The sequence below is a fragment of the Cuculus canorus genome, chromosome 13, assembly GCF_017976375.1.
Source record: "Cuculus canorus isolate bCucCan1 chromosome 13, bCucCan1.pri, whole genome shotgun sequence".
In the NCBI taxonomy this organism is placed as follows: domain Eukaryota; kingdom Metazoa; phylum Chordata; class Aves; order Cuculiformes; family Cuculidae; genus Cuculus; species Cuculus canorus.
This window is the reverse complement of record NC_071413.1, coordinates 3,256,542-3,280,705: the sequence shown is the minus strand read 5'-3', so window position 1 is coordinate 3,280,705 and position 24,164 is coordinate 3,256,542. Positions and strand designations below refer to the sequence as shown.

The following is a 24,164-nucleotide window of genomic DNA, read 5'->3' as shown; positions in this document are numbered from 1 at the left end:
AAAACCAGTTGTTAGGGGTCTGATTTACAGGAGAGGAACAAACAAGAGGTGAAAGAGCACTCAGACAAAACAATAGGCTTTTCCAAAGCCTCAGGCTTCAAAACATCACGGGCATCTACATAAGAATATCTCACTTAACACCTACCCCAGTCGAGAGAGGATGAAGCTGTGCTTTAGTATGTTTTTAAATAACTGGATGAAAGGTTTAAAAGCTGCTATGAAAACATGATGCCTCCCTCTAGTGGGTTCTCTTTCTGACCATGTTTTATGTTGAGAAATTGCTTTACAAAGCTGATCAAAAGCAAAGCACCCAAGCATTTATATACATACTTGGTCTAACCAAATCCATGCAGCGAGATTGTCAAGCACTGGGGAGCTGTTAGTGTGCCACCATCAGCGAGTTAAAGCTTCTGCTCCTGCCAAGGCAACTATGAAAACGTGCATTAAGAGTTACCAGCTCAGACTGCAGCCACAGCAGCAATATCATGAAGAGTTCAGGGTATGAGAAACACAGAGTTCACATCTTTCCTTTCAATGCTTGTGTCTTACCTTTATTAAAGGTGTTACAGAACAACAGCCAGAGCATGCTAGTCTGCTAGCAGAGAGTTACAGTGGTAGAGAATGAAAGCAGATTAGTAACTTGACTACAAATAGTTTTGTTGTTCTCCATTCTTTTTTCCTGCTGATAACAACTTAAAACAGACTCCTGGAAAAGACCAGAAAAATCATTTCTTCTCCAAGTGATCCCAAGCTTACACTTCAAACTTTGACAAACTGTTCAGAAGATGACAATATCGCTGTAACTCCAGGAACAGTATTCCATTTTGGGCAGTTGCCCACACAAGGTTTCCATAATTTCAGGAGAAATCAGAGAGCTTTTATCAAGCATTAGTAAACTCGTCTTTTCACAGTGGCATCAGAAGAAAAGATAAATCTTGTTCAAATGCAAACCATGCAATCAGAACAAATCTACAGCTGTAGATTTGATTCTTTGAACATTCTAGTTTCCAGCTTACAGCAGAATCAGTGCAAAAAGACAGAACTTAGTTTACTTGGCTTCAAGGGACCTGTCAGTCTGCAAAGCAAATGTTACTAGGTCTGCACTTTAAAGAGAGTGAAGAAGTTTTACTCATCCATCATAAGTTTATTTTCTAATATCGTGATTATCTTTAAGGAATTTGAGGGAAAAGAACCAAGGACCATAACAGCAGCACTTTACAGATTACCAGCCACAAAAATAAAGCAACTATACAATCTCTGGGTTTCACAAAACTAGTCATCATTCGTAACACTTGACGCAACAATATTAACTGCAACAAGTGAGGAAAAAGCTACATCTGTAAAGTGCTATTTTTGTTACAAGTGGCTAAAAAAGCACAGCTACAACAGATTTGGGTATTCGGTGGTTAGATTGTCGATGTCCTCCAAATCTTTCTTTTCAGGCTCTGTGTTTTTTGATGAAATTGATGAGCCCATTTGTTGAGCTATCGTGAGATGTCACTGGAGCATCTGACTCCAGTTCAGGCTCAATTTTCTTGGCAAGCTGTTTTCCAAGCTCAACCCTGCATTTATGAAAGCAGGAGAAAAAAGAAAAAAATAACATTAGTGCTAACAGTTAACATTTACTATACGCCATTAAAAACAGGTGCCAGTAAAAAGCAACTTGACAGCAAACACTATGATGAATGCATTTCCCTTTAGAAATTACTGATGTTACTTTTATTCAACATGAACTGGAGTTCTAACAGCTGCCTAGCTAAACAGACAGCTCTCAAATTACAGGATTACTGAAGAGAAAGTTCAGTTTTAGGATTTGAGTCTTGTCCCCTTCAGCACTCATTTGTGTTAGGTAGCCTGCCCCAACACAGAACACATACAGCTTGCTACTGCTTCACTGCTGAACTCATAACACTGATTTGTAGCACCAAGACAAAGCGCTGAGTTGCAGGCCTGGAAGTCTTCCCCAACACTACAGCATGCTATCCAGGCGTTAGACACAGGGTAAGAAGCTCAGATATTCCAACAGCTGCAAGAAGCCAGGCTGGTTCTACAGCATCCCCAATTCCACAGTTAGCTCTGGATGCCACTTTAGATTTTGTTTTGTGGCAATAAAAGCCCTACCTACTCTTATCCCACTCCTGAATTCAGCAGACTTAAGCCTTAACCTGCCATTTTCAGTTTCTACTGAAGTTTTAGTAACATTTACCAGTACATTAAAGAACTTGCCATGGCAGCATAGCTCTAAAAAAACATACATAAGGAAAAACCTGTTCTTCAGCCTTTAAGAAGACAGCTTAGTGTCAACTGCTGTTCTAGGCCTGCAGAGCAAGCTCTCTTTCAAATAACCCCTCACAGCACAGGCAGGCTTTGCCTGTAAAGATCTTTCTTACTTCCCAGTCCCCCTCTCTCCTGCATAACTCTTCACACAGCATGTTGTTACAGTTAATATTACTACATATTAAAAAGAATCTGATTAGCTCCTGATTAAGTCTTCCATTTTTGAAAGTGACAAAAGAGACTAACTCCTCCCAACTGCTGTCCTCCACATGGAGCTCCACCATGAGCCTTGGTCACTAGTACAATATTGCATTAGACTTAGGATTCTTCTACATGAAGACATCTGCCAAGAGTGATTTGTATCTCCAGTACAGGAAAACTATGAGGTGATCAGTCTTTAGCTTAAGAGACGCCAATCGAACTACTAACTAAATGTGTCTGAAGGTTTTTTCCCTTGTATAAGGGAAATAATTTTACCTTCTGAATTCTCAGAGAAAGTGTTTAGCCTGCTTGACTATTTTACTCATTATTACTGCCTCTTTCCTGCATTTTTTTTTTAAATCAAATTGAACAAATGTCCTTAGCTGAAGTTGTATTTACTAAGTTATTGTAAATGGCATGGCTGAACAAGGATACATAGTGACTTAGGCCCAGAAAAATCTGTTTTCATGTAAAACTACCCTGTAATCATTAACTCAAAGTACAACACTTTTTCATTGTCTTCTCTGTCATGACAGATTAGAGAACACCATAGTCAAGCATACAACAATCAGAACAAGGAGACTTACCCCCACTGGTCATAACTGTTAATATCCCACACAGTTCCTTGAACGAATATCTTGTGCTCATACATGGCTATAAGCAGAAAAAGATTTATTAATAAACTCTCAAAGTCTTAGTAGGCACTCATGGATGAGAGATCTGCTTACTTACCAATGATAGCTCCCAAAGTGAATGGGTTGAGTTTTGTAAACATGATGGAATTGGTTGGTCGATTTCCCTCAAAGACCTTTCAAAACAACAGTTACATGGTTTTATCAATCACATTGTAAAAATCCCATCAGAAACTTGCAGTTTATTTTCCTTATAGCCCATGTTGCATTATGTGTATTAGTAGCACATAAAAAAATCCTGAAAACTTCAACCATAAAATTGTATCATTTTCACATTTTATGAAAACAAACAATGAGAAAAAGGTCATCTCCAAAGCACCATTACTGGCTACACAAAGGAGTGAAATACAATTCAGTATCCCAGAAGCAGTGATGCTACAGCCCACCTTCTCTGGAAATGCCTCCAAAGGCTACTAGACCAGCATGCTTTAGCTGAGGGACCAGTCACAGCCTGCTCCACCAGCCCTGCCTTGAACAAACCCTCAGAGCCATCAGGACAATGGCACCTCGCAGCCACCGGAGGGCACTGCCCCATCAGCGAACTGCACAGAGCAGGGACACACACAACGCCCTTGGCACCAGCGGATCCAACCACAGGTGCCAGAACCCCACTACCTTATGGGGAAGCAGCTTCTCCAGGGCATCTCCGCTCAGTCCTGCCGCCTGGAGTTCCTTACGAGCTTCATCAGCTGTCTTCCCTTTCATCAAAGCCTCAGTCTGAGCAAGGAAGTTGGCCAAAAGGATCTAGCAGGTAGAAATAACACCAGCTCAAGCTACTGTTTACCCACTGCTGCAATCTAGACCAAGACCTGGTCTAGAGATACAACTCTTGTTTTTAGTACTACAGCAGTAAAGTGTGCAGTAGTTTTTATATTGTATAATGCCCACTTTTGCTTTTTTACTTCAGAGTGCCAGGAGACTTGTTGACTATTTTCATAGCACATGTATCCAACAAAAACCACAACTGTTCTGCAGAACCCTGCCCCTGCTGACACTGACAGCTACCCTCCCAGGAAGAAAAGGACCCAGACTCCACACATCTTTCACCCAGTATAATCTATACTTCTACCCCATGCTATACCATGTACCTGAAAGCCAGGTGCAAAGGTTAATCAGGTTACCAACTAAGATGTATTTAATATGAAGGCAAATCCCCACAGCATGCCCTATACCAATCCCTATCAATACAGGAGTTGTTAGTTTCCTATTCTCTGCCTAATGTTAGCTTGCAAATCCATACATGCTTGTGTCCCACCAGTTACACTGAAGAAACTTCTTTTACAAAGTAATCTTCTAAAACTTCCACCTATACTTGGTGTTACTTGACAAAAAAATTATTATTACACAACTTAAATAGCACTTGTAATATAAAATCATGACAAGATAGAAATTCACTGCAGAAAATACACTTCAATGCCTTCAGCTGCAAGAAAATATAGGTGCCCTGACAAAAATCTTATTACCTTGTGATGCAAGCCATTTCTGACTGGATGCTGGGTCTGGACTGGGATCAGAAAGTCACAGGGAATCATGCGAGTTCCTAAAAGAAAAATCAAGTTAACATCCCTGTGACAGAAAAAGTCTTAAGAGAAATCTTCAATTCTCACCCCACTGTCACAGTTACAAGAAAACTCAGTCTCTTAAAAGATTTTCTTTGAGGTTTTTCATTTTAACAGCAGGCAGAAGTGATACAACAGCTCAGTAGTTTTAGCTTCAGTTAAACCTCCTCACTGCAGAGTTAAAAATCTCCATTTTGTAGCCTTGTGAAGTGACTAATGAAGAGCACCATAGCAATATGATGCTAGGTCAGATAAGAGCCCAACCTCTAAACCAGCAATCAGTTCTCTGCTCTTCTGACCATTCAGAACTCAATTCCAAACCAAATTACAGAATGGTTTTTGCTTACCTTGATGAATGAGCTGGTAAAAAGCATGCTGCCCATTGGTGCCAGGCTCTCCCCACACAATAGGGCCGGTATTGTAGTCCACACGAGAGCCTTTCTTGGTAATGTATTTGCCATTAGATTCCATATCACCCTAAAAGAAGGTAAGGGCGATATCACCTTTGTATAGAACCAGTGTCAGTACAGGCTTCCACACATGCTTGAACTACAATTAGTGCTGCTTGTTTATGGAAATTCCACAAATATCAGGGATACAGCTGCTTAATTTACAGACATCAAGATGCTGAGGTCTAAGGGGATGAAACAAGTAATCTAAATTAACTAAGCAAATAAGCTGATAGCAATCTAGGCACCAGTCTTTAGGCCCTCAATTACATCAACTAAGGTGATTACAAGTTTTACCTAGAAACATGCATTCAGGTTCTAGATCAAGACAGATGCACATCTACTTTGCCTCCTGAAACCTTTACTGAGCCTTACCTGCTGGAAGTAGGCAGCAAAGCGGTGCATGTATTGGTCGTAGGGCAGAAGGGCATGGGTTTCACATCCATAGCAGTTTATATACCAGACCCCCAGCATCGCCAGCAGAACAGGCATATTCTTCTCCAGTGGAGCAGTGTGGAAGTGATTATCCTGTGTGACACAAAGAATAATAATTATACTTTTGATAAAGCAATCTTTATCCCTCCCAGCTTTTAAATTAATTTTGTTGTTTTGATCCAGGGAGAGTTCCCCCAATCAGTCATTTCAGAAACATTGAGAGGACACAGAAAGCTAAACTTCAGAAACCAATCTGCCTTCAGGTATCTTACAAAGATTTAAGTGAAGCAAATCTGAGACAGGCACTCCATACTCACCATCCAGTGGGCTCCTGCAAGCAGGTTCTCAAAGTTGTCAAAACCTAAAACCAGAAAGAGTTATGCTGTATTTACCATTCCAACTCAAACTGGATTTTTCTTGTAGAGACAATCATAAAACAGTTGAGGTTCCTTGTATGCAGCCAGGCTCACAACTACTAATTGAATTTAAAGTTGTCCTTTGACTTCTCCTGTAGTTTGCATCCCATAAGCCAGACATTTTGAAGTTATGATTAAAGCCTGGACTTCAAAGTAAGTCCAACTTCATGCAATAAACTTCAAAAACCTTGGCCAAAAATGCCCATTCAGAGAGAGGGAGAAACTGGAAGGAACACAGAGGCATTAAAACTAGATTCTGCATTAAAGGCTACATAGCTTTCAGCAAGTCTGAACACTTACTTCATACCCACAGGGGGAGAGACATCCCCCCAAAACACAGGGCAAGGCTAGTACAGCAGGGAAGCCTATACTGGTCTGAGGAGAAAATTGTAACAAGGTCTTCTGAAAGAAAAAGGCTTCTCCCCTTCCCTGTTCACTTAATTCACCTGATTTTTCTTTGCTCTACAATCAGGGTATTAATTATCTCTAATGAGTACTTTACCTAATACCATCCTTTCCTGCAAAGCCAAAAATCCTGTCTTATACAGGAAAAAAAGGAGGTGAAGTATGCAGCAATCAAAGCAGCAGCTCTCCCATCTTTGGGAAATGAAGGCTGTAAAAGCAAGAAGTGCAAATAGACTGGCATATCACAATCAGCAACAGATCTGTCTGACAGCAGAGATGAACAGCTCATTGCAGACAAAACAGGAAGCATCTGCCTGAAGTTTATTTTGCTGTTCACCTAGTTTTTCTACAGATGACAGCTCCTATTCATAGAATTCCAAAAACACCAAACCAAATGTTTTCATTCTAACCTCAGTCTAAGGGAGTTTTAGGCTTTTTTTTAGAAAAATAAACATTATGGTTTCAGACTTTCAGCATCTGACAGGAGTGATGAGGGAACAAACAAAGCTGCTGGACAGCCTGCTCACCAATAAGCAGCAGTTCTCAGATCCCTTTCACATACACTGCATACTCTCCACCTGCTTTTCAGATCAGCAGAAACGCCAATGCTATCCCATAACAATACAAGTAGGTAGGAATCAGTTTAATGGCTCTGTTTGCTCTGCAAACAACTGCACATAGAAGCATCATAGAAGATCATCAGGCCCTACAGACTAGAAGAATAAGCACTGGGAGAAAAAGGAATTAATGAGAGAACACAGTTAATGTTAAACAGAGCTCATGCAGAACTGGAGACAGGATTTAGATGTTTAGCATGTATGTAACTCACAGAAACTAAATACTCTAAGCAGTTCAGGACTGCCAGTTGCAAGGTCTAATTTTCAACACTGACACAGCTTTACATAAAGCAGGCACTTCTGGCTACGCAAATGGCTAAAGAGATGCAATTAGACTATTTGTACCTAAGTAGGGGCAATTCCCCAAACTGAATTTACAGCAATAAAATCTCAATGTTTCCACTGCATTACAGATTGGTTTTTAGCACAAACATCCAATCACTCAGAGCAGGCTGGGTAAAATCATATTTACCCCAAATCTGATCCACAATCCACTACTGTTAATGCATTCAATAGTTGTATTCCTTAAGCAAACAGATTAATTTTTGGCATTGACACACAAGCATACCTACCAATATGCAGGGCAATGGAGAGACCAATGGCAGACCATAGAGAGTAGCGGCCACCAACCCACTGAAAATAAGAGACTGGTTTAGATGTAAGTGCAAGGATTTCAAATTCAAACTACTAGGAAATATCAGCGTGTGTTCAGACTGTTTTCAGCATAATCAATATTCTTTCTGGTGAGAATTCACTATATATTACACAGCACAGTCAAGTGAACCCACAGCTTAGAGCAGCCCCTTAGTGAAGCCTTAGGTAGGCACTCATGATTCAAATTATCCTGCTTATGTGAATTAACACCTGTTGAAGCAGATACCATGAGGATTCCAGTTCACCTCTAAATACTGAGTTTGCAGCTTGTATTAACTGCTTTCTTAATATGACCGCTCTAATGGTAAAGACTGCATCAGCAAGATCACAAAACTATCCAGAGAAAGGTAATGTTCTAGATAATTCCTAAATATCTTTAAAATCTCATTTTCCAGGACACTGTCAATGAGACAAACCAGCCTGTCCTTGATCAAGCACAAGGGCCAAGACTAAGGGCAGTATACTTAAATTATGCATCTGCCACCAAATATCAAATTAAGACTCCCATTTCTGATGTTTGACCTTTACTGGCCCAGCTTACATAGAGCAGACCCCAGCAGCCAAATGTCACAGCTTATAATAACTACTTGCACAGAGGAATAAGCTAAGACCTGTATCTCCTGTTACCCAACAGCTGATTTGACAGACAAGAATATAGAAGGCTCCTGTTCAGGCCCTTGACTGGAGGATTTTAATGGAACAGCCAAGAGGCAAGCTGTTTTGCTTGCCTGACCTGTTCTCAATTTGCCTTTAGTTAACAAGTTTCCAGATGTTTCAGTACGAAGGCCACCACTGTAATAGTCCAGGTGTTCTAGCAGTTTTCTAACATCCAGTCAGCATTTTCTGCAGTTAGATTATTCCAGCAGTTAACATCTACCATACAACATCAGACATTTACTTACATCCCAAAACTCAAACATGTTCTGTGGGTCAATTCCGAAGTCTTTAACTTTAGGCTAGAATAAAAAAGTACATTAAGAATAACATAATTAAACCTCACATACTTAAAAAGCTTTGTCTGGCAAATATAAAATACAAGTTGGGTACCTATTCAATACACAATTCCTGAATTACATCCTCTAGTTAAAGAATACATAACATTGACCAGAAAAAGTACATCTTCGTTTCCAGATATCTACTACTTTGTAGTCTCAAAATCTAATGACATGGACTCATTGTCAAATCAATCCAAGTGCCAATATAGTCAGGAGTTGGGCCAACGTACACTTTACATTTAACAGAACTGGAACAGAAGAAAGGAACTTCACACCACAATAGCCAACAACCTTAATTACTGCTGTCTTTTCCGAACTGCCACTGGTGTTTCTACTTCAAACTTTAGCACAAAACAGCACATCAGGTTACATTACGCTCATCATATGCTACAGATTACTCACACAAGCTACCTGCATCACTTCAACACTTGAGTGGTCTAGAAGAGTAATACTTGTTTACATAACTGCATTCACACACACTTAAGCAATTACAGGAACAACTCATTAATAATGGGACAGTCATCAAGTACAAGAGATCTTGTTTTCAGATTTAAGGCTCTAGCAGAAAAAGCACAAAGGTCCAATCTTGCCACAACTCATTAACCTAGGAGTGTTTCAGTTTTTTCAGTAGAAAAAAAAGACATGCTTCCCTTCAAGAGGAAGGTTAATCACTGGTACTCAAGCAACAGTCTAAGACATGCTTCCTTGCTGGACTTTACAATAAGGCCATCTTAAAGGTACAGAGAAATAAAACAGATTTGTTATACTTACACCATTGGTAGACAAGGCAACAAAATGCTTGGCCACAGCTGAAGGCTTAAAAAGAAACAAGACTGTTAGATCTAGATCACTGATTTCTAGTCATAAAGCTGATCTACTACCATTTACAGACAAACAATACTGTTGACTATCATCGGTTATTTTTTGTGCTATCAACTTGCAATCTTAAGCACACGCACTGTGGGATTTGGCAGAATGCCTGCCTGAAGAAAGCATTCCAGCAAAATTCCAAGCTCTCAAAGCTGTCACTGCTTAGAAGGGCACACTGTTTCTTTAAGAGGACACTATCAGTTTAGAATACCACTACCACCACTTCGGAACAGATGAAGTTTGCTGTACATGCAGCTAGGGTCAAGACTACTGGAATTACTGATAAATCTGAGTCTCCAGATTTAGACCTCGGTCTTCCAGTAGGTGCTCTGATGAACAAAGATGAGTGGTCTGCAACAGTGAAACAAGGAATTTCAAAGCCCAGTTTCCAAACTCAGTACAGCTACTTAGACCAGAACAGGTTAAAAAGCACCTTAATTACCTAAGCAGGCAGTACCTGCATTTTTGTTTTAAAGGCCAGAAACAGGAAAGAATGAGCCAAATACAAGGTTTCTATTCTGAGCACAGCCATCTGCCATAGAAGTGTCAGCCATCACTCCAACCATAGCTTCATTTCTAGTTTAAGGGTTTGCCAAGAACTGGAAGACAGAGCCACATGAACACCTTACTCTTGAATTTCTGCATCAGTGGTTCCACCAAATGATTAGCCAGCTCTAACGCAAGTGCTACACTCTAGTACCTAACAGGTAGGATTTGGGGGAACATCATATGACAGTAACGCACTATGAAAACCTGGTGTTTTTATCATCTTGATCAGACAGCCTGTCACTAACCACGAAGCACTGAAATGTTGTGTACCACATTTGCAGCTTATGTTTGGGCAGTTACTGGCAGTACTCCAAAGCACACAGAATGTCCAGGGAAAAGCCACACAGAGAAGCTGCTGCATTCTATTACATAACCCAAACAAATTAGACTTACATCATTAGCAGCATGTAAGAACCATTCTTTGGCCGTTTCTGCATTAGTGATAGTTTCTTGGGTAGTGAAAGTCTGCACATCAGAAAACAATGAAATACATTAAACACTGTACTTGAAACAAGTTCAAGCTGCTGAAACACTAAAACATACGTTCCAGATAATCAGACTACTCTAGGCATTTGTAACAGGCAGCTGCTGTCAGATTGCAGCAAAAAATGCAAGTTTACCATTCCAGTAAAACTAGGGCTGCTATATTTACCTATCTAGCTTTAAACTAGCTTATATCTGTAATCAGAGTAGTTATTCCCCATTTCCTACATTCCCTCCCTGAAACTTACACAAAACCTTGAGGCTAAAATATTCTACTTAACTCTCACCAAATATGTTTTACCATTAAACTAAAAAGGAACTAATTGAGCATTAGAAGAGGAGAATGTAGCTGGACTGTCCTCTTGTTCTTCAATTCCTAATATTTCATGGAGGGACACTCATTTCAGCTAAGACTCTTGCCATAATTTTGTTCTGCTGATTAGAGGAAAATATTTCCTGCTTCACGAAGTGTGCACAGAAGTTCAGTCATGCAGTTTTGCAAGTATCTACAACCATTCTGATTTACTCAACCATCACAATTTAGCTTTAAGGGTTGAACACTAGATTCAACCTACTCTCACCCATCTCCAGAAATACCTCATTATGAAACATGCCTTTTATGGAAAAAAGGCTATTCACCCTCTTCCAAATATATCCAATTATCTAACTACAGTCTGGCAAACAGGAACTGAAGTGTTACTCTTTCAGTCTTGCAATCTAAGCCTTTGAACCATGATCCTTGAACTCAGTTATTCAAAGTGACCATTAGATTGGGAAGCTTCCTTATTATTCCATAAGCTGTTGCTTGGCTGCAGCATTGCCAAGATAATGAACATCCCCACAGAGCATGGCCAGGACTATACATGTTCATTTATTGCAGTCTGTCTTCAACAGCAAAAAGGTCTGCCTGTGCTTTACAAAGATGACCCACTTAGTTTGGACAAGTCTGTCTTCATCAGTTCCCTCAGCTAAGACAGAAACATTCCTCAAAGGAAGATGGCAGCAAGCAGTTACGCTTGCAGAGTAAGTTAGAAGCAAGGCAAGACTTAAAGGCAGCAATCCATTAACAAAATTCATTAAAGCAAAAGCTAAAGGACCAGAAAATAGCCTTAGAAGTAAGAAATGAGAACTAACCTTGAATTTCAAATAACTACATGGGATCCTATGCTCCACCCACAGCAGGCTACAGTAAGATTTTTGTGAATACAGCTTAAACTTATGTTGACTGAGAAATACACTCTTAGACAACATAAAACTGCTCATGTGTCTTACTTGTTCAGATAAAGTAATTTTCAGCACTTCACATCTGGGTTCCCAAGTATTTCAGCAGCAATACAAGCTTGTACTGCAAGTTTAAGATGAATCACAACAGGCCTGTCTAGAAACTCCACACTAGAAGCCCCTGATCTAGGTCTTCCTGTGGACAGATTCCTATTCTGACCAAATCCTTTACAGCTGGAAAATGTCACACCATGCATTAGACATACCTTTGATGCAATGATGAAGAGCGTAGTGTCTGGTTTAAGCTCAGCCAAGGTTTTGGCTATATGAGTACCATCAATGTTAGATACAAACCAAACACGAGGGCCTCCCTTGGAATATGGTTTCAGGGCTTCTGTTACCATCAGAGGGCCCTGGATAGAAGCAACAATCAGACTTAATCTTCACTGCAAGCATACACACAAAAAAATGCAGAAGATGAATACAACTGAAGCTTACCAAGTCAGAGCCACCAATCCCAATATTGACCACATCAGTGATTGCCTTTCCAGTGTAGCCTTTCCATTCACCGCTACGGACTCTCTGTGAGAAAAGAAAATATTGCAATGACTATTCTGTACTCCCACTGAAATCAGTGATTCTAACACCAGAATTAGGCTGTGTTTTCAGATATTGTTGCAAAAAACATCCAAAACCAACTTTCAAGCTACCAGACTTTAAAGCCTACCCTCCCTCAAAGCTACCTTCTTAACCAGACATTTGGTCAGCCTAAGATTGTGGCACCAGTGAAAAATCTTGTTTTGTGCTAAACAAATCTTGATCAACTGAAAAATCCAACAGTGCAAAATAAGACCATTGAATTTCTATGGCCATTCAATTCTTATATTATCTGAAGAAACTACCAATTTGAGACCAATTAGTGTCAGTTATTGTGGCTTTGGCATTTATCCAGTAGGGACTGGATATGATCCAGGCTCATTTTGTGTAGGTTAACAAGTACGAGTTGGCAGTGATCCTGGCCATTGCCACTCAGATAGGACTTAAACCAGCAACCAAGCAGGGCCAGTTCCACACATCCATGTTTCAAATGCACTAAAGCAACTTGGTGAGCTTTCACAGATCAGTTTTATCATATAAATTTGACTTTGTTAAGAGTGCTCTATGAAGTTCTTCAGATAGTTTCATCCACTGATCTGGCAGATGCCTACCTTTTAAAGATGTACATAATCAAATCAAAATTAATATTTGAAGACAACTGTTCAATGCTCTATTTAACTAGGGAACAAAAAGCTTCCACACTGCTAAAGCTGCAAACAGAATACAATCAGGGGGGTCTGACGTAAAAATAGAATCTCTTTAAGAAATTAAAGTACTTAAAGTGATCAGGAAGCTTCTACCTCTTTCCTGGTTTTATACAGAGGCAGTTTCTACTCAGAGTCAAGTAATTGAAAAATTAGCAAGAAATAAGGCAATATTTGAATGGTGCTTGATTAACAAGACTTAGCAGAAATTTTGCATTTACTTCAGGAAAGAGCAAGATCTAGAGAGCCAATTAAAGAAAAAAACAACTGGGAATAGAGAAAAAGTGAATCACACTAAAACCAACTCCAATTCCATGCTTGAGCCTGAACTATGATAAAACTCAAACAAGGGCATAATAACTCCCGTGGATCAGGCTACAGTCAATGCTTCAACAACACACATGTAAGAACCCTGCTGGGTAGAGAACAAATGTGAAAAAAGCTCTGGTGGTACTTCATACCTGGCAGAAGTTTTTCATTTTGTCCAACACTTTGTTTACTTCTGGAACAACATCCTTGCCATCTACAAGTATTGGCTTATTGGAACGATTTCTCAGAGCAATATGAAGCACAGCTCGGTTCTGAAACAAGAAAGGAAAAGCGCTGATGAAGCCAATTCAAAATTATACCCAGGTCTTCACCCAGAAGGCAGTACAATCTTCAAAATTTAATCCTTTAGGTTAACTGGAATTAGCAGAGCAGCAGTTTGTGTGTATATGTGTAAATATAGACACTCATCACCAGCTATCTAAGCCTTCTCACTTCACAGAATCAGTGCAAAGGGCTAACAAAAGCATACACTGCTTAAAGTAAACAAATAGCTCGCTTATTTAATGAGAAAAGAAAGCTCAACTCTTTGAAGAGGATTTAGTGATTCAAGTTCACAAATCAGCAATATTCAGTACCCTGATCTTCATTATTTTTGCATACTTCAGTTACACGAGGATAAAGTTGTTTCCTATGATGACTAACACTGAAAAATCAATTATACCAAGCAGCCAAAGTTACTTTCTCTGGCATTTTCTCAATTATCTTGAATAGTCCATTTCATAGAAGAGATAAATATGTATTTAAACATGCAACAAAGAATGAATACAATAGCTACATTATTCTATCCACTGCACACAAGAGTTCCCAGAACGCTTGCACACAAGATACGTAGGTGGTAGCTGTGTTAACCGAAAACATCTGTTAGCATGTAGCATGTACATTAATTCTCCAGTTTCACACAAGTTAAAGCAGTGAAATCTGGCCTGTGACTCACCTGTTTGGGAGTATAATATCTTTAATCTAGAATGAAGGAGTCAGTCAATACTAATGAATAAATTAAAAAATTTTTCTGCTCTGTCTCACTGTTCCTCACTACAAAGAGGCATTGTGAGACAAAGACAACACAGACAGTATGAACAGCCAAGTTGTGATTTAAATACTAAACACTAATTCAAAAATCATTGAGTTTGTGGTTACTGACTCGGAATTTGAAAAAGCTCTTTTGGTTGCTAATTATCAAAGTGTAGCACTGAAATCTGTGGGGAACAGAGGTAATTTATACACAGCACTCAGCCATGGAATGGTATCACCTGGTAAATACTGCTCACCACCAGGCTTCAGGGAAGCTTCATCTCAATCAAGAGAGGCAGTGATATTAAGCAGTTAAAGAGAAGTATTTCCTAGACATGGGGTGGGCTGTGGAGGCTGTCCCATGAGTGGTCAGATACAAGTTCGCTTGTAATGCACATCATGCCCCATCAAGCTGCAAGTTTTAACTCATCCAGGACAAACACCTGGCAGTGATATCCTTGGGTGCACTGTGAAGGATTTCCACATAAGCACACACCATGCAGCCAGTGCCTGCAGCACCAAATACAGACAAGTCTTAAATACTTAAGACAAATAGCTAAAAAATGCGTATCAGAACAAGAGCAGCAGACAAGTCTGTTCTTGCCATTAAGCAGATCCCTTCTGACTTATTGCTTTATTCAGTCATGCTGTTTGACAGCATCCTGATTTTAAGGTCTCATGACTATTTCACATTGTCCACATTCTCACATTCCAGAGCCAAAACAAATTGATTTGATAGTCTATGCCAACAGAGAAAGTTAGACTTGGAATTAGATTTGGTTTGTTAACTTCTGACTGTAAAGAAGAAACAGTCTGGTAATAAAGATGTTTTTAGACTCGCCATGCTGGCAATTGCTACATAAAGTTGCAATATCAAGATAGATGCAAAACAGGGAGCTGCTAGCTAAAACCAATCATCAGTCGAAGTGCCTTCTGTGAAAACTGCATCCTTCTGAGAAGACCTCAGCTGCCACATTTGCTTTCATGTAGACAATGAAGAGTAACTCCATAATACACAGTCAGAAATGGGCCAGCCCTTTAATTTGAGTTACATGAGGCTAGTGAGAGTCAATATATAAGAAAAAAATCTTTCAGGCAGATTTATGACTTATTCTCTTTCCTCACTTCCTTTTTTCACTAGCTAGAATTACATCTGAGAGATTGACAGCATTAATACCGAAGGAAGAGGAACCATTTCTCAGTTAAGCTTCTCTGTCTGCCTGTGTATTTTTACAAACAATACAATGTCCAACTGTTGAGTTACTTTAAGCAAACACCTTGTGCAACAGCTAAAACAGTCAATAACCAAGTCCAAGGAAATACTGATTTCTGTGAATCTACCTCAAACTAAACCAGCCTTTAATATTTAAGGTAGACTAATAAATCACACCATACTAAGGAGCTTCCAGTTTTCACCTTATATTTAATTGCAGAAAAAAATAGAGCTGTTTTTCTGTGTGGTTCAGTGAATATTTAACTGTAATTACAACCTTCAGATCTACAAAAAGAGGAAGATGCGCATCCTCTTACTGAAATAGGCCAATTTCCCAAGATTGTTTGTAGTTTCTACTGTTAAACGTACCCAAAGGTAAGTAGCATCAACAACCTAAAGCAGAAAGCCTCACACAATCCTCACTAACACTTTGTAGGCAGCATAGCAACCTTAATGAATACTAACATTAGGCAAAAGCATGTAAGGGATACTTGGAATGCAATACTCTGCTCCATGCCCTTTGCAAGACCTAACTTAAATTGCTCTCTACAAAAGAGGGAAGAAAAAATATGCTACCAAAGTCCACAAAAAAGTTAAGATGTGTTGAAGGGAGGACTGAAAAACTTCATTGTTAACAAATTTCCCTCTTTCTTTGTCAGAGCTGTAAATATTTCTCATGTAAAGTAGTAACAACCATTACAACTCCTCAGCATTTCAGAGTAGCAATTACAGTAAGGTTTATCAAGACTTCTTATGCAGATGCATGAACATCCATAACATAAGCAGCACTGAGGGGAAGAACCATGGACAGAAATAGCCTTACCTCAGTGAAGTTGATCTTCTCTCCACTGAACATGCGCTCTCGGGCACTCTCCACACCCCTCGACTTTGCCTGAGAAATGTAAAAATAGATTCCCCTTAAAAATAGTAAGAAGTCAACATGCACTGCAAAGGTTCAGCTACACTAAAGAGTGAACATTCACCACAAGACAGTGAAACAAAAATGATACGTAAGATTCACCAGATTCTAGCTTAAAAATGGATTTGCTTATTTCAAAGCAAATCTTTTAATGCAGGCTATTTATTTCCTTAAGAGGTTACACAGCAACACCTGCTTAATCACCAAGATGCAATAAATCCATCTTAAACATTCAGTTTCATCTTGCCATACTGCTCCAGAATTCATTAATGTTAATTTGTACCAGCTTAGAATTTTTTTTTTAAACCAAGGAGGAGCAGAAGTAATTTTGCTATGGCTATTTTTGCTATTCTTACCTTTCTAAAAGCCTAAGTCCTATTTGAGTCCTAAGCTGCTGGCTGAACCTATGGTTAAGAAAGGATTGTGAATCGGAACAACAGGCTAGATGGAAGTCCATGACAAATGTTTTCAAATACATTCAACTGCAAGTGAATCTCAAAACTAAGACTGCATGAAATATGAAGTATTGGTTCAACTGCAGGTGTAGAAGACATCACCTTCCCTTACAACGTTACATGAAAAAACATTTTGTATTTATTACATTTATTATTTTATATTTATCATATTTTATATTGCTACAAACTACTGCAGATCTCTAACAATGCCACATGCCAACTGGGCTGTTACACAGTCTTTTCAGCAAGCACAAGAAAGATGTGTGCATTGAGAAATCACCTGGTACCTTGGGGTTAAAGCACAATGCAAGGCTTTTGACAGTGCCAAGATCAGTAAACCAATGACTCAACTTCCATGGCCTCCCAAATTCAGAGCTAAGTGCACATAAGCACTTAACCAACGCAAGAAAGGCCAGCAGCAGGTGAAAGTTGTTACTAAAAAAATTTAAAATATTGAATTAATGAAGCAGTTACCAGTTCCATCAGCATCTTCATCACTTCTTCTGTAACGAGGTTCTTGGAATAATCCAGCAAGATATCTCCATGATCAGAATTCAGAGTCAAGCTGTCAAAGCAACCAGGTTGTTTAATCGCATGTTCTTGAAGTGTGACTGTTTCATCCAAGACAATGATAACACCTCCAGACCACAAAATAATTGGAATCCTAATTATACTAAGTTAGTAAAGATGACCCGAGTGACAGATTGCCCCACAAGCTTCATAAAATGATTTGTGTGTTTTAATTAAGACTACTGCATTCAACAAGCTAAACTATAGAGTCTTTCTGCCTGTGAAAGTCCAAATTCAATTAAGTACATACAATATAGTTGGACAATCACATTGTTTTCAATGAGCCACCAGCATTGTCTACTAGTAATTAGCTTTTCCCTAATATATCATAAGCAAAAAGCTCACCCTATTCTTTTGCTGGTCAAAAATTAAACACTTGCTACAGGTCCTTTCAACAAATATATCCATCCTTTTATATGGAGACTTGAACAAGCCCAACTTAAATATCAGTGCAACTTCTGTAAACTACAATGCAGAATTAAACCCCATTCGCAGAATCTCACTGTCTACACTGACTCCATGCAAGTCTGAATTATTTATCTAACCCTCACCCTAAAGCTATATCCCAAGACTTCAGAACAGAAGCACTTCTGAGTTTATACCCAAGATGGAACACAAGTGGTAGTCAAACAAATCAGGTGAGCCCATTTGTCTTTATCACCCTTGTAACTAAAAGTTCCACAGCCCCTACAGTCCTTTAGCACAGTTTTCTACCCACTTCTTCATGCTAATTTATAGCCAAACGTACACAACCTACTCTCAACTAAAGAATCCAAGTCCTGTAAATAACTCTTGCTATGAAAGCACAGAAGGGCCTTTCTCAGCTCACTCACTTGCTCCACACGCACAAGCCACAGGAAATTGCATGCATCTCAAACCTCAAAGCTTCCGCATTGCTCCATCTCCCCAGCTTCTCTTTCCCCAATAGTTGAGCACAGAAATATGCACTGTTATTTTAGTGACCACCTATGCCAGAGACTTCAGAGGGACAAACCAGGGTATAATTGCTATTCCAAACAGATCTAACACAACAGAGCAGGCAAGATGGCACAAAGGATGAACAGAGCTGAACTTGCAATAACAGCAATAACCAGCACAGCCTAGAGATTTGGGTGGCTTCATTAACTTCAGGAGAAAGTCTTCCCAGCATTCTGCTCCATGACCATGAATCGTTTCTTTATGTCTGCCTGCCACATGCCTTAGTTCCACAATCCAGCATTATTTTACTTGCATGAATTAAAATATCAATCTCACTAGACCCAGAGGACACAGTATCCCATGAAACTCTGGCTAGATTCAAACAACTTCTCCTTTGAAAGGACTGCAGAAAGATGCCATCCCAAGACATTTCATGCCAAAAAAAAGCAAGCAACAACTACCAGATCCAACTTCCACACACACAAGGTGGAACACAGCATATAATGCAACCTCATCTTAAACCCTTAGCCCAAGGGAGCCATCCTTTATTTAAAATGGATCCCCAAATCCTGCAGCTCAGTTGCACTCTGCTTCTCTACCCACTCCGCAATGCAGCAGCTAACAGGAGCGCTACCCAGGTGGAACAGGAGACTTGTCACGTAAGCCACATCCACATTTCAGCCATGCTAAGGTCACCTGCAGCATCACAGAATGATTTTACCTCCCATCTAAACACCAACTGAAGCTGTACGCAACCCCTAAAAGCATCATTACACATGGCTTCCTGGTGCAATGCCTTCCATTTAGATGGAGGCCCCTTCTGATCCTCCACAACGGACAAGCCAGCGACCAGGAGTTTAATACGAGGGCATTAGATCTTGCACTAGCCATAATATCTGTATAAAGAACACCCAATCAGCATTCAGGTATCTCGTATCCGCTGAGTTTAATGATGGCTGTGTCATATCAGCTCTAAGCCCTTCAAAACCAGGAGTTTCTTCCAGTTAACAAGCCACACTGTTCAGACACTGTTCCTAACAGACCTTACATTTGGGTGCCAAGAAACCCAAATGTGTACTCTACAGGTTTAACTACACCCTCAGTCAGAAAACAGGATATACAAATCCTGAGGAGGCAAAACGAGGCAAAAGGAAGAAAGCATCTCCTATCTATATTCTGTAGGAGGCAGCCAGTGTAAGGTTCTTTTAACAACATTAAACAGATATTTGTGCTCAGATGCAAAATATTCAGATTAAAAATTAGTCACAGCAGTCAAACATCACCAGAGCCAGCATCAGGAAACACTTGTACATGGGTATGGGTCTCTTTTCCGTCTAAAGAAGGAGATAGTCAATGACTTCACAATACCTAACAAAACTACCCAGAACGTATTCATAAAGATTTATTTCACAGGAGGAGATAGGTGCAAACTACTGACAGGACCTGATGGCCAAGCCTCCAGACTGCTTCGGCTTCCAGCAGATGTTAACACCCAAACTCTGTCTTGGGATACACCAGAGATAGGGAACACCTGCAACCAGAGCTACCTTTATGAGAAGGGCACTAGATTTGTATAAGAGTATTTTTAAGTTTTTTAACAGTATAAAAAGACCTGTTAGAGGAGCCAGAGGAAATAGATAATCCAACAATTTAGCATTCCTCTTCCATCAAAGCAAATCATGTGAAAAAAAACACAGAATGGTTTGAGTTGGAAGGGATCTTAAAGATCATCTAATTCCAACACCCCTGCAATGGGCACAGACACCTCCCACTACACCAGGCTGCTCAAGGCCCATCCAACCTGGCTAAATCTCGTACCCTGCTGTGCAGGACTTCTGGTGTGGGACTCACAGTTGGATTTGATGATCTTAGAGGTCTTTTCCAACCTTAATGATTCAATGATTCTTAAATTGTAATGGAATATTGCCTGTGAAGTAGCTAGTGAGCTCAAGAGGAATCTTGATCCCATCCCAGGAGGTGCTCAAGGAAGACCAGGCTGGATGGGCCTTGGGCAGTCTGATCTAGTGGGATGTCCCTGCTCACGGCAGGGAGGATGGAACTGGATGAGCTGTCAGGTCCCTTCCAACCCAAATCGCTCTATTCTATCCCATGGCAGGGGGGTTGGAACTGGACGATCTTTAAGGTCCCTTCCAACCTAAACTATTGTACAATTCCAAGTGTCACTCAAGCCAAGACACTAATGAAAAACGTAATAGACGCAACAAGCATTGACCTCAGCAGCCCAGAGCAGCAGCTCGCTGGTCTGCACCACTCGGGCTCACTTTAAACCTCAAGCCAGGTGCACCCACGTAATACTGACTCTTGGGATGGCACCAGGCGCACAGGGAACACCAGGACGAACCCCGTTTCCACATCTCCCTTCCCGCCGCAGCCAGGACCGGGCAGGATTTGCACAAGGAGCGGGGCCGGGAGGGCTGAGAGCAGCACCCCCGCGGGGCAGGGGCGCGAGGGAAGAAGGATCTCCTCCTATCGCGAGGCTTATCGTGACGAGGCCCGCGATCCGGAGGACCCACAATGCCGCTGTGCGAGCCGCCGCCGGCGCTGTGCTGCCCGGCACGTACCCTGCTGCAAGGAGGAGTCAAGGACACGCGCCGAGCCGCCCTCCTCGGGGCTGCCGAGCAGCGACCCTGCCTCCCCCCGGCCCGGCGCCCCGCTCTCGCCAGCCCTGCTCCCTCTATCCCTCCCTCCACCCACTGGAAGGGGCATCCATCCATCCCTGCCTCCCGGGAGGGTGCATCCCTCCTTTTCTCCATCCCTGCCCTCGCCCCCCCCGGAAAGCACATCCACCCATCCCTTCCTCCTCGCTCCCACTGGGCAGGGCGCATCCCTGCCTCCCTCGCCCCCGAGGAAGGCACATCATCCATCCCTCCTTGCCTCCCTCGCCCCCCAGGAAGGCGCATCCATTCCTTCCTGCCCTGTTCCTTTACTTTCACCCGGGAGGGCGCATCCTTTTCTACCTCCGCCTCTCCTTCCCTGCCTCCCTCGCCCCCTTGGAGGGTACATCCATCCTTCCCTCCCTCGTGGCCACCCAGGAGGTCGCATCCATCCCTCCCTCGCCCCCCAAGAGAGTCCGTCCGTCCGTCCGTCCATCCATTCATCCATCCATCCCTCCCTCCCAGGAGGTCGCACCCTCCCCCCGCGCTTCCCTCGCTCCCACCCGCAGCGCGGGGAGTGGGAGGCGGACAGGGACCACCCCCCTCACCTGAACTTCTGGAAGCGATCCTTGTCCGCCTCGAACAGCTGCCGCAGGACAAGCTTGGGGGAGTTCGCCTTGTACCACTCCAGCAGCTTCTTGAACTGCGGGTCTGCGGAGAGCGCCATGTCGGGCGGGGGCGGAGCGGGCAGACTGGCCGCGGCCCGGGCTCTTATGGCAGCGCCGCGACCCCGCCCACATCGGCCCCGCCCACATCGGGCCCGCCCCACAGCGGCCCCGCCCACAGCGGTCCCACCCCGCAGCGGTCCCGCCCACAGCGGCCCCGCCCACAGCGGCCCCACCGCGGGGGCCACCGCCCTCCGAGGGGCAGCACAGAGCGCACAGTAGCGGCCCCTGACGTGGAATGGAGTGGGTTGGGTTGGAAAGGACCTCACAGCTCATCCAGTCCCATCCCCTGCCGTGGAATGGAATGGTTTGGGTGGGAAGGGACCGCAAAGCCCATCCAGTCCCACCCCTGCCATGGGCAGGGACACCTCCCGCTGGATCAGGGGCTCCGAGCCCCATCCAACCCGGCCTGGAACCCCTCCAGGGATGGGGCAGCCACCACTGCTCTGGGTACCCTGGGCCAGGGCCTCCCCACCCTCACAAGCAAACATTTCTTCCTGAGATCTAATCCAAATCTCCCCTCTTTCATCTTAAAACCGTTCCCCCTCTTCCTATCCCTGCACTCCCTGATAAAAAGCCCCTCCCCAGTTTGAACTCACACCGCAAAGCCTTCTCTTCTCCAGGCTGAGCAGCCCCAACTCTTCCTGTCCTCATAACAAGAGGTGCTCCAGCCTTTGGATCATCTTCGTAGCCTCCTCTGGACCCGAAATGATCAGAAGGCTCTCCATCCCTCTGAGCTGTGCAGTGGTTGTGCATCCCGTGTGGAGGGAAGAGCGATGTTCCTGTGGCCTCAGGGCCACTGTGCATGCGGAGCTGGGCAGGATGAAAACCACGAGGGGAGGAAGGGCAGGGAAAGGTGGGAAGGGTGGCCACTCGCTCTGCAGTCCCAGCACCAGGCCACAGGGCAAGGATCATGGAATCATAGAACGGTTTGGGTTGGAAGGGGCCTTAAGATCATTAGGCTTTTCAATACCTAAAGGGTATTACAAGAAAGATGGGGGAAAACTTCTCAGCGTGGCCTGTATTAATAGGACTAGGGGGAGTGGTTTTAAACTAAAGGAGGAGAAGTTTAGACTTGATATTAGGAAAAAAATTTTTACGCTGAGGGTGCTGAAACACTGGCACAGGTTGCCAAGAGTGATGGTGGTTGCCACATCCCTGGAAACATACAAGCTCAGGTTGGATGGGGCTCCGAGCAACCTGATCGAGTTGAAGATGTCCCTGCCCATGGCAGGGGGGTTGGACTGCATGACCTTCATGGTCCCTTCCAATCCAAATCATCCTATGATTTTGTGATTCAGTTCCAACCCCCTGCTCTGGGCAGGGACAACTCCCACGGAACCAGGCTGCTCGAAGCCCCATCCAACCTGACCTTGAACACCTCCAGCGATGGAGGTTGCACATGTGAAATCCCAGCCTGGCATCATTGGCACCCCAAAACCTACACTCAACTGCTGACCCTTCCAAAGGGGTGCCCACCTTTTCTGCCAGCAACATCTGCCCGCTACTTAGCCAGCCGCTGCACTACGGCTGCTCTGGTTTGCTCTCCCAGAACCTTGGCTTCCCCGCCGGCTGTTCCATTAGGAGCTTACAGGCTGGAGCAGCGTGGCAGGGGCACGCTCGGTCGGAAGGCAGGCCAGGGCAGGCGGGAGAGCAGCTGCACCCTTCTGCAGGGAGAAAAAACACTGTTGTGGGCACAAAGCAGAATGCTATGTAATGATGGGTGTGGAAGGGAATATGTCAAATTCCAGAGAATGCACGATGCGGCTTGTGTGAATAAATCCCACTGAAGTCATACTTTAAGCACCTAAGCCCCTTTATGGATCTGGGCCTAAATCAGAGTTACAGAGCATGAACTTGACTCGGATCACTATAATCACAGCCAAAGTCCTAAGCAGCAGAATCAGCACTTTCTCTTTGCTGAAAAAAAAACCCTGACATTCTTAATTGATCCTTACTTACATTAACAAATATGTACCTCTGGTATCGAGATAACAGTCTGGCTAAAATAGGCCCTTCCTTACACTTCATTGTTTCTGAGGTTTGCTTCTTCAGTCTTAAAATAATAGGCCAAAGCCATTTTCTTCAGCAAAAGAAATATTAATCGCTTTATATGTTTCCATTCTGTTTACATTTTTGGAGGTCCCTCTCATCCCTGCCAGTCCCAGGTCTGGGGAATTTCTCCAAGGCAAAGCTGCCTGTTCTCCCTGACCATCCATCAGTGCTTCCCAACATACCTTCAGGTAAGGAAGGAAAATGAAATTACAAGTAACAGTTGGACTAT

The 24,164-nt window shown here is 42.5% G+C and overlaps 1 protein-coding gene across 1 annotated transcript; it reads right to left on the bottom strand.

Moving 5' to 3' along the window:
* Positions 1-524: 524 nt before the first annotated feature.
* Positions 525-21,935, bottom strand: GPI (glucose-6-phosphate isomerase). The gene is made up of 18 exons (XM_009567941.2): positions 21,764-21,935; positions 17,527-17,617; positions 16,502-16,570; positions 13,586-13,705; positions 12,322-12,405; positions 12,090-12,236; positions 10,513-10,584; positions 9,472-9,516; positions 8,608-8,661; positions 7,624-7,684; positions 5,931-5,974; positions 5,554-5,706; positions 5,077-5,206; positions 4,634-4,710; positions 3,786-3,914; positions 3,211-3,286; positions 3,066-3,132; positions 525-1,562 (listed from the first exon to the last, which is right to left on the bottom strand). The coding sequence occupies exons 1-18, from the start codon at positions 21,880-21,882 to the stop codon at positions 1,439-1,441; spliced, it is 1,662 nt and encodes a 553-aa protein (XP_009566236.2). The 5' UTR covers positions 21,883-21,935; the 3' UTR covers positions 525-1,438.
* Between the last annotated feature and the right edge of the window lie 2,229 nt (positions 21,936-24,164).